Source organism: Triticum aestivum, chromosome 3B (assembly GCF_018294505.1).
Source record: "Triticum aestivum cultivar Chinese Spring chromosome 3B, IWGSC CS RefSeq v2.1, whole genome shotgun sequence".
Lineage (NCBI taxonomy): Eukaryota > Viridiplantae > Streptophyta > Magnoliopsida > Poales > Poaceae > Triticum > Triticum aestivum.
In genome coordinates, this window is record NC_057801.1 from 637,015,276 (window position 1) to 637,026,464 (window position 11,189).

An 11,189-nucleotide genomic window follows, 5' to 3' on the forward strand; every position below is an offset into this window, starting at 1 on the left:
CACCTCTCGCCCCTCGTCGACCTGCCCCCCTTGACCCGACCCGACGACGCGACTTCACCGCAGAAGGCCGCCGCCGCCGTCGCCGCCACTCAGCGGCCGCCGACTTGGCGCTCCCCCAGAAACCCAGATCCACCTCCTGTTTTTCTCCAGGTAAAATCCCCTCGCCACTTCTCCTCGGCTAGTCCGTACGAAGTACGAACCCCGGCATCAAATTTTGGGATAGCGGGTGTGTGTGTGTGCGTGTGTGTGTGGATTGTGGGGTTTCGCTGGCCATCGCGGTAGGGCCCGCGCCTCTCTGATTAAATAAATGCATCTTGCTTCGAGGGCTGATACTCCATACATGGATGCACGCCATGTCAGTGCTGTGCTTTCTAGCTTGACACTGGTGCATCCGCCAAGTTAAGCTACTTTTAAGACTCGTGGTGCTATGTGTGGTGAATGGCCGAAGTTGTACTCAGATTTTGCCTTTGCGTGGATGAGCATATGCTGCAATATTCAGAAAAAATGATGAAAAAAGTCGCATATCAGTCGACAACCACTCCCGGCATGGGAGCTTTTTCTGTGGATTGTTTGCCATGTTGTGTGTTAATGGTAGGTACGGTAAACGCAAACAAGGTATGACATGCACAAAAAGGTTCCATTTGTTGACTTGGGCAGTGATGCTTCCCCTCATGCCATAGTTGAATATGGTAGGAGATTTTCAAAGTACCCCACTCCTCCGAGTTGCACTGAGGGTATTCCATGCCATGTTCCTCGTTTACATCAAGATCCTAGAGGAGTCACATATACTCAAAATCCCCATTACGTTAAAACTTGGTAGCGCTGCCTCTAAATGCACTGTCTTCCCAAGAATCTAGGTTTTAGTTTGTGGTTTCCATAAATTTTCTACTTTTAGAGAGTTACGGATACGTTTGGTTCTCTCAGAGAATGCAGTGGTCCACTAAGTTCTTTTTTTGTTATGGTTATTTGAAAACATGGCTCGTACATTCTGTCCTGGAAATTTTTTTATGAAAGAAAACCAGGGCAATCATTGTACTTGTAACTAGTGTTTAGCGGTGCTAATTGACACTCATATTACTTCTCCCTTTTTTTCTTGCTTGATCTTATGTTTCTTTCTGGCTCAGCATTTCAGCATGATTGAACTTGTTCTCAACAACGATGTGCTGGAGAAGTGTATTAAAGACATCCTCTCTCAAATAAAACCGGCAGAGGATGATCTGAACAAAAGACTATCTGCAATTAAGGAGCTAGAAGTTTCCATGCAACCAGTTGCAGCCTTGAGAGGTAACTTATTACTCCTTTGGCTACCATGGGAGCCTTATCCATTATTTGAAAATGAGTCTGATATTGACAGTGAAGTTTGTGCTTTGTGCTGCACTCTGCACACTACTGAAGGGAAAGCCATTTCCTTTTGTCCATGCACTTTTGATATAAATTTCTGAATCAGTGTTTGTAATCCGTTACAGGACGTCTGCAAAGTTGAATATATCCCCAAAGGGTTTCCATAGTTTATTGTATTCCTAAAGAACCTACAGTAGTTTGTGTTTGAGAATAGCAAACAACCAAAGACGGTAGATGAGAAGTGGTAATCTTGTCACCTGTGAATGCACTTCATTTGGAGACTAAGTATTGCAACGGTGACTCATTGAGGCCTTATACAATGGGAGGTGCTTAGAGAGATGCTTAGAAAAATAAACCGGGTTTTTCTGAAGCACCGTTGCCTATTTCTACAGGAGAGACGCTTAGTTAAGCGTCTATCCTGTACAAATAAGCACCGGTGCTTAAGAAAAGCCTGGTTTATTTCTCTAAGCACCTCCCCTAAGCACCTCCCATTGTACAAGGCCTGACAGGTCCAGGTGTCTGCCACTGTGTAACTAGTGACCTATGGCCACAGTATAGTTTATTACCCAGTATTGGACAAAATCGTATGGCAATATGTGATTTGCTAGGTTATGAGCTGCTCAAAGGACACACAATGATATTTACCAGAGGATAGATTTATTTCTCGTCACAGACTTAATTAATCAACATACAGGTCAAGAAATTTGAAATTTCTATAATTATAAGCGAAAGGTGTTTGAAGTTTCTCATGATACAGTTTAAATGTTGCTTTACCTGATTTTCTCACTTTCCTTCCAGGTGCTGCTGCAAAACCTTTTGGATCCTTTCTATCAAATCTATACTCAAAATCAGGAGATTTGGATATATCAGTCCAGCTCATGAATAGCTCAAACCTTCCTATAAACAAGAAAAAGAAGATAAGTATCTTGAAAGCAGTAAGGACAGCTTTGCAAAAGGGAGGTAATTCAATCTATTCTACAGTACATAAGCATACATAATACGTTGCCTGATCACTCTATCCTGCGAATAGCGTTAACCAGAATGATGAATTTCTAGTGTCGACCTGTGAATACTCATAACTTTTGTGGTAAAATAGTCATAATATGTTTTTGTGCACCAAGTAGTACAAAATCATGTGAGGGAACATCATTCTAACTTATTTGCTGGTTATGATTTATTCAAGAATTTCATTATTGTTCTATGGTTAGTGAATTTACTGTGGCACTTTGTTTTTTTGCCCCTGTAATGGTTTTTAGCACTCCATGCCTACTGAACATCTCATTTAAATTTGGTTGTGCTGCTTTTATTTTATTTAGGTGTTTATGGATATATGGAGTTCATTCCTCAAGCAAGAGTCCCAGTTCTTCAGTACGTGAGCAACCGCTTTGGCATTTCCTGCGATTTATCCGTTGATAACTACCCTGGTCGAATTAAATCCAAAATCTTCTACTGGATCAGTACTTTGGATGAGCGCTTTGGTGATATGGTTTTATTGGTAAGCTCCGAAGTGATAGTCTTTTGCTGATGGGTTTTTCTAGTAAACCCAAGGCTCAGCATCAAGTTTCCTTGCAGATCAAGGAGTGGGCAAAAGCTCAAAACATTAATGATCCAAAAAGTGGGACCCTGAACTCCTATTCGCTTTGCCTACTTGTTCTCTTTCATTTTCAGGTAATACTTCTTACTTTGGAAGTTATGTCCAATTATCTTATTTATTGTTTCAGTAATATTTTTTGCTTACCTCTCTGATGCTAAATTTTGAGACATGTGAGCCGGCAATTCTACCACCTTTGGAGGACATTTATGAAGGGAATATCACAGAAGATTTTGCAGGTTCAGTGAACTCATATTTTCTCTGATGGTTGTCTTGCGTACTAGTTCCTGGTAACTTACTCATTACAGTCACATGTAGACATGACGCTTTATAATGAGGAACATCTTGATGAGGTTTGTGCTGCAAATATAGCAAAATTTCAAAGCCAGAACAAGGAACAAAGAAATGAAAGCTCTCTATGTGATCTCCTTGCAACCTTTTTTCACAAGGTAACTGAGCATTGTGCCCTCACTATCTTCGCTAAGCCAACCATCTCTCTGACTATCTTAATTGTACTCTTATTATTTGTAGTTAACATCATAAAACAGGCTACTTGTTTTTCAGGAAATTTCCTTTTGTCTTGGTTACGGTCATTTAATTTCCTGGTACACTTTTAGGCCATATTTTAATTAGTTGAGTTTCCCATTCCCTGATTTTGAAATGCACCTTCAGTTTGTTGATACTTCAACTAATTGATCATTTGCTGGACGAGTATGTGCAATGGAATTTGGTATGGATAAATTTTTGATACCAAAAGGACACAACCATTCTCATATCAAAAGGCATTCTGCATTTCCTCATTTTTACCTCAAGAAACAAGCCTAACTGGTGGTCTTATATTGTTTGCAGTTTTGCCACATTGACTCCCTTTCGAGTGATGTGATATCTACCTACACGGGTCAGTTTAAGAAGATTCAGGACATTCCAATTCGGCGGAAGAAACCCTATAGCTTGTTTGTAAGGCCAATATCCTGTGCATTTTGCTGCTGATATAATTGAGAAATTACCCTACATACTGACATGATATCTGTTTGTTACTCTTGTTTAGGTCGAAGATCCAGTTGAGAGACCTGATAATGCTGCTAGAGCGGTTGGTGAGAGAGGGCTCCTCCTAATTGCTAGTGCCTTCAGTGATGCTAGGAGCAAGGTAGCTTCTCTCGAGCATACTGACCGAAACGACTTACTGGCAATGTTGTCCACACCTGGTGTTTGCTCAAAACTTGGCGGAAGAGTCATCACTAACAATTATACAAATACCCCGCTAAGGACTCGACAGCATGTAAACAACGTGGGAGCTAAGGTATCTAATAATCAACGTCGCCCCAGAGTGAAAGCATTTACAGGTAGCAGACCAGTCCAGAATCCTACTCAGGCGAACACTGTCCAGAATCCTACTCAGATGAACACTGATACTGCAGGGCGGCAAACGCCAGGACACCACCGAAATCATGACCTTCCTCAGGTTTATGCTAACGCCGCAGTTCATCAGCCATCAAGACAGCCAGGGCTATACACAAACCATTATACCCCATCGGCATATACTCCGGGCCGCCAAACATCAGGATCATACCCGAGTCAGAGTCATCCACAGGTGCACACTACATGGGGCCCGTCAGGGGTACCATACGAGAATCATGATCATCAACCGGCGTATTCCCCAATGTACCAAGCAGCAAGGCCGTACTACTATCCGAGTCAACAGCAGCCTCATACAAGCGGGTTCCAAACACCAGGATCATACCAGTACGAGTATCAGAGTCAGTCGCCTGTTCATACAGGCGGGATCCAAAGGCCAGGACCATACAACTATCATAGTCAACCGCAGGGTCATACAACTGGGGTCCACATGCCAAGACAATACCAGAATGGATATTACAATCAGCCGGCGTATACTGCAGGCCAAGGATCACACCAGAACTGGCGGGGGCCGCAATACACACCCGACCATCAGACTAATAGGTACAATAGGAATGGGATGACTACAAGGTACGAGCCTGTTGCTGGAGGGCTCCAGAATGGACCGGCACGGGCACGGGACTCGCGGTCGCAAGCCTCCTCAAGCCGTACGGAATGGCGAGGAAGCAGCCAACATCAGACCTGACCGGAACTGTTAGTCACAGCAAAGATAGCAATTTGCTGTTTCCATTGGCTGATAAAATGTATTGGTTTCGACTTCATGGTGTATGTAATCCTTCATACTTCAGTTTGTCGCGGAGGCAACGTAACGATTTCCACTAGAAAGATTTTGTGCAGAATGTTTCGCTGGTGTAATGTCACTTGAGATGCCAAACCTTGCGTTTCCCTCGTCCCTGATGATGACTAGAGTGTTGTTGCCTTTATCCACTGAACTTTGCTCCACATGTATTCCCCTTGTGCTGCATCTTCTCTTTTAGAGCAGTGAATGCAGTTTTCTAAGAAAAATGCTACTACATATCACTGTTTTTTCCTTGAGCATTTTGCCCTCGGTCCTCATTCCCTCGACTATTGTACTGAGCGTACGTTCTTTTGGGTGGTACGTGATGGTCATGACTTTTGGGTGGTACGTGATGGTCATGACCAAGGAGCAATGAAAGAGAGAAGAAATAGAATCAAAAGGAAAATGGGGCAATCTTTGCCTTTCTTTTTGCGGAAAACACTTCTGATCTGTTCATCAAACATCATGGCAAACGCCTGAGAGTCCTGAGAGTCTTTTTTTTCTTTCTCGACAAGGGGTAGTGCTTGGTACACCGTACACAGGCGTATGCCCGAGCACTAGCTTTTTACTGTTTTGTTTTTGAAGAGTTGACGAGAAGAAAAAAGGTATGCATGGAATCAAATTTCACGAAAATTGCATACACAGTTATGAATATCATTTGATTATCATCTTATCTTTAGCTCAGGCTTGTTTAGATCCCCTTGGAGAAATTTATGAAAGATTGAGGGAGAGCGACACGGTGCGGGGCGGGACCATGCTGCACGAATGAAACTTTATGATAATTTATGGAACTTTATGAAAATCATAATATTGACTATGAATGAAATTTTATGGCACACGACCGTGTCGCTCTCCATCTTCGTGGACTCTGGTCTACAAAGATTCACCGCTTCGACTCCAACACGCGGTGGTCTCTCGCCCCTCCTCCGCCCAGTCCGTCTCCCGCTCCCGCCGCCACCTCCTCGACCGCAACCGCCGACGGCTCGTCGCCTCAGAAGACTCCCGGCCTGTCCAGCCGCAACTTCCTCTAGGTAATTACAAGTCCATGGCCTCTCCTGTTTGTCGCTTCGTCCGCTGGTGGGTTTCGTTGATCGCGGAGTTAATTAGGGTTCACCTGCCGCCGCCCACCGTGCCGTCGTTCGACGGCCAAAATATGGCACCGCGCTGTTCTTACTTTTGTAACAAGATTTTGGCGTCTATGCATAGTTGCTTGCCGCGCGATTTGCGTGCCCTGCTTGGAACTTTGATACCACGTGTGGTGCGTCGGCGAAATTGTAGACGGGGTTTCCATCACTGGGGAATTGTGGTATTTAGTATTTTTGGTTTGGATCTGAAGTTCTGAACTGCTATCATTCATAATAACCTATGCACACACGTTGATGGAGATGGAAGAGGTAGCGAATGCCGACAAAATTTGCCATAGCTACAAGAAAAGTTTTAAAAATCACTAGGTGTTAATAATTGCGCTCTTTGCCACCGCCTTGCGCTTTTCTGGCTGACTAAAGCGCGCGCATGCTTAAGCACAATTATGGCCACATTAAGCACAACTAAGAGCTAGGTGTTTGCTATCGCCTAGAGCCTTAGGCCTGCTTAAGCAGGCACACCTTTTTAACTATGCCTGCAAGTTTCTCTGCAAGTTATCAGTTTGTCTGGCTTTTTCTCAGTATGTTTTTTCCGGTCAAGAACATTTAATAAACATGGGAATACATGATTGAGAAGTTAGCTACTCCCTCTGTAAACTAATATAAGAGCGTTTAAATTACTAAAGTAGTGATCTAAACACTCTTATATTAGTTTATAGAGGGAGTACATGGCATCGTATGTACATATGAAAACCAGCGCAGCCATCTCCTTGTAACTTGCAGTTCGAATTTTCTTAAGTGGTAGATTTAGAAGCAGAAGAAGGCTTGCTTCTTTAATGTCAATAGCCAGATATCCAATGCTTGATGCTCACCATCCAAACCGAGGCACGTGTGCGTGAGGCACAACTGCCCTAAAGGGCAACTACAATGCCGTTTTGGACTGTCAGTTGTCGGTGTTGCCTACCTTGACTATTTATTGTACATATATCTTGTTGCCTACCTTGACTATTTATTGTACATATATCTTTTCGCTATATCAATCCATCAAGACGCAAGGGAGGGAATTCTTAAGTTGAATTTGGTCATACGTGATTTATAATGTTATATACTCGTTTAACTTACACATTATGTTGTTGTAGGGTTTCAGCATGATTGAGATTGTGCAGGACTTTTATTTAGTGGGGGAGTGCATTGAGGAAGTTCTCTCTGTAATCAAGCCGACGGAGGACGATCGAAACAAACGTCTGGAAACTATTCAAGAGTTTGTGAATTCCATCTATTCAGCTGCTGATTTGGAAGGTAGCTTCTCATTATTTGGTCACCACAAGGTTCTTTTCCACAATTTAAAAACAAAATCCTGATAATATTTATTAAGGGTACAATGATGTGATTGTTTGACATCAAGCTTGGTATTGCTTACTATAGAAGGAAAATGTTTTCCCTTCTTACACATGCTCTACTATGGTCTATGGATGTGCATTCCTAGTAGACTACTTTAACATAGTAAGCCCAATCTTAACAGTTTATTGAGACCACTGACAAGTGACAAGCTTGTAAAATTTATAATCCTTCATGGGATAACTTTGGTTTGTGACAATTGACCGGCAGCTTTTTTCATACCGCCAGTGTTGTAGGCGAGATGCATTGGCTACTCTATGATTTCCATTACGGAAGTTGCTCAGATGAGATACATTTCATTGTTTGTTATTCTTCCCCTAGTCTATCGATGCCTAGTCAGTCGATGCATATGTTACTTAAGTTTCGAGGGAGGTGTTGTGAGGTTATTACTTATTAGTACTACAGTTTCTGAGTGTTGGATTTTCCTTAACAGATGCTTCTGCCAAACCTTTTGGATCCTTCGCATCAAATCTTTATGCAAAATCAGGTGATTTGGATGTATCTGTTGAGCTGTCAAATGACCCGGACTCCTTTACAACCAAGAAAAAGAGGAAAGCCTTGAGAGTCGAAAGAATAAATGCCTTGAGTGAAGTAAGGAGAGTTTTACAAATCAAAGGTAACTTCTTTTTAGAACCATGCATCTGCGTGCAGAATGAAAGATCCTTACTGTAACGTATATGTTGATCAATCTCCGTGGTTGCTTGATTAAATGCAATGCCCTCTGTTGTTGTGCGGCTGTGCTGATTTAGATTTTATGAGGCAAGTTATTTTTTTCTCGTTCAAATTATGTTTTCATACTTCATTCAGGTGTTGCTAGGGATGTGCAGTTCATTCCTACTGCAAGGGTTCCAGTTCTTAGTTATGTGAGCAACAAATTTGGCATTTCCTGTGATATATCCATCGATAACTACCGTGGCCGAATTAAATCCAGAGTGCTGTACTGGCTCAATACTCTAGATAAGCGCTTTGGTGATATGGTTTTGTTGGTAAGCTCTATGTATCCATTTTCTTCAATTTTCTGTTTCCACGAATTCTTAGTTAAGCCCAGGGCTCAGCATCACATTCCCTTGCAGGTCAAGGAATGGGCAAAAGCTCAAAACATTAATGATCCAAAAAAGGGAACCCTGAGCTCGTATTCGCTTTGCTTACTTGTCATCTTTTATTTCCAGGTGTTTATTTTTTCCCTAATTCTTATTTGTAGTTTTGCCAAGATGGAACCCAGAAATCCTATTTCTCACGCAATTTAACTATATTTTGCAGACTTGTACGCCTGCAATTTTTCCACCTATGAACAAGTTTTTTGATGTGGAGGATCCAGCAGGTGAGATGAAATTGGCTTGTTTGTGAGACTGATGATGACGATTGTGTGGTGTATTGTGTAATAGTGTTGGTAATTTACTCGTCGCGTTCACATGCAGGAATGAGGTTAATTGATGAAAAACATGTTGATGAGGTCTGTGCAGCAAATATAAATAAATTTCAACTCCAGAACATAGGGCAAAGAAATCATAAGTCTCTTTGCGCTCTCCTTGTAGGATTTTTTTCAAAGGTAATTGAACTTATTTTTCACTATTTGTCTACATGAGCCTTTCCTCTGAGGCTCCGACTACCTAAATTCTAGACACTAAATGTGTTATTCGTGTTTCTAAGTGCGTTTTATTCTATTTATGTCATAGCCATTAGCAGACATTTTCAGGCCTTCTTTTTGTCTATCTTGCAATCTTCATTATCATATCATAATAAAGTTAGCATAGTGGGTGGTAATGAGTTCAGATTTCTAGCCAGAGAGAAGCTCAGCAAGGCCATAAATGACTGACTATATGAGAGGGGTAGGTTTGTAGGTGTCTCAAGTTAGTTTGTGATCCTTACAGGGGTTATAACTTGTAGGTCCAGTTTGAGACTTTGAGTCCACCCATATAGATTCACCTTTCTGGATTATTTGGACTGTAAATGAGTTAATAGCTTCACCTAACATCGATTATGCCAAAAGGAACATAACATAACATAACATCGATTATGCCAAAAGGAATCTTACTAGCATTATCATAACCTTGAGATTAAGAAAATCTTATCAGGCAAGCTTATACTCTGTTTGCAGTTTTGCGGGATGGTCCCTAGCGATGTATCCACTTACACTGGTCAGCCCAAACGAACCAATGACAAGATGAAATCTTACCGCTGGTTTGTAAGTATTTTCTTCACAGTGCATTTGGTGGCTATGTTGGTGGAAATTTTAGCCTCAAGTTGAAGATCTGTATATGCTTGTTCTTTTCGGTTTAGGTTGAAGATCCATTTGATAGATCTGATAATGCAGCTAGAACAGTTGATGCACTACAGCTTGGGCGTATTGCCAATGCCTTCACAAACGCTGCTGCCGTAACCTTCTACTCTTATGATCCCGACGACCGGAATGAATTACTTACGCTGCTGTGTACACCTGAAGTTCGTTCAAAACTAGGTGCAAGACTTTCAACCAGTCCTCAACAAGGCGAAGTCACAGGAGCTCTGGAACTTGTGGCAGCTACCCCACACGATAATCATTATTGCCAGAGGTCCACAGGATCCAAAAGAAAGCGGAGTAATTCATAGGCCACATGGGCACTGCGGTGTGGGCGCAGATTGTGCGTAATAAATACCTTCATTCCAAAATTTTGTCACAGGTGACAGTGAGGCCGACGGACTCACCTTTTTGGAAAGGGCTGATGAGAGTTAAATCAGTTTTTTTCAACAGAACAAAGTTTCTAGTCGGAAACGGTACTTCCACGGGATTCTGGGAGGATACATGGCTAGCCAGGGGAAACCCCTCTCGCGCTTCAATATCCCTCCCTTTATAGCATTGTGCAACGAAGAGACACTTTCGTCGCTACCGTGCTTCAGTCCACTCCCCTCAATATCCACTTTAGGAGAACACTTGCCGGAGCCCGTTGGGAAGCCTGGCTCCATTTGGTGAGAAGACTGATGGATGTGCATCTCTCTCAACAGCCAGACATGTTGTGCTGGAAGTTAACCAGGAATGGAGAGTTCATGGTTAAATCTATGTATTTAGATGTGATCAACTCTAGTTCTATTCCTAGTTCCAAACATGTTTGGAATGTCAAGGTACCATTGAGAGTTAAAGTGTTCATGTGGTTTGTACACAAACAAGTCATTTTAACTAACAATTTGACAAAGTGCAACTGGACTGGTTCTACGAGATGTAGTTTTTGTGATCGTGATGAGACTATCAAACACCTCTTTCTTGACTGTTCGATGGCAAAGGTTCTATGATGGACTGTTCACATTGCGTTTAATATTACTCTTCCGAATAATATCAACACGTTATTTGGGACGTGGCTTAACGGGATAGAGTCCCAAACAGCGAGACACATTCGTGTAGAAGTATGTGCTTTACTTTGGGGAGTCTGGAACTGCAGGAATGATTTGGTTTTTAACAGAACAACACAAACTCATTTTTTGCAGGTTATCTTCCAAGCCACTACGTTGATCCGTATGTGGTCGCTACTCACTCAGACGAAGGCAAGGGAGCATTTGGTTACTGGATCTTCCCGATGGGAGATGGTAGCTCGGACTATTTTCAGTCGGT

The 11,189-nt window shown here is 42.2% G+C and overlaps 2 protein-coding genes across 2 annotated transcripts; both read left to right on the top strand.

Annotated features, from left to right (window-relative positions):
• The first annotated feature begins 6 nt into the window (after window positions 1-6).
• Window positions 7-5,365, top strand: LOC123071397 (protein HESO1). Its single transcript, XM_044494939.1, has 9 exons — window positions 7-150; window positions 1,125-1,284; window positions 2,140-2,301; window positions 2,658-2,836; window positions 2,914-3,009; window positions 3,102-3,171; window positions 3,251-3,381; window positions 3,782-3,889; window positions 3,981-5,365. The coding sequence occupies exons 2-9, from the start codon at window positions 1,134-1,136 to the stop codon at window positions 5,031-5,033; spliced, it is 1,950 nt and encodes a 649-aa protein (XP_044350874.1). The 5' UTR covers window positions 7-150; window positions 1,125-1,133; the 3' UTR covers window positions 5,034-5,365.
• Window positions 5,366-6,008: 643 nt separating this feature from the next.
• On the top strand, window positions 6,009-10,971 carry LOC123065926 (protein HESO1). The gene is made up of 9 exons (XM_044489116.1): window positions 6,009-6,157; window positions 7,348-7,507; window positions 8,040-8,222; window positions 8,414-8,592; window positions 8,680-8,775; window positions 8,867-8,927; window positions 9,025-9,155; window positions 9,705-9,791; window positions 9,887-10,971. Exons 2-9 carry the CDS (start codon window positions 7,357-7,359, stop codon window positions 10,193-10,195), a joined length of 1,197 nt encoding a protein of 398 aa, XP_044345051.1. The 5' UTR covers window positions 6,009-6,157; window positions 7,348-7,356; the 3' UTR covers window positions 10,196-10,971.
• The last annotated feature ends 218 nt before the right edge of the window (window positions 10,972-11,189 follow it).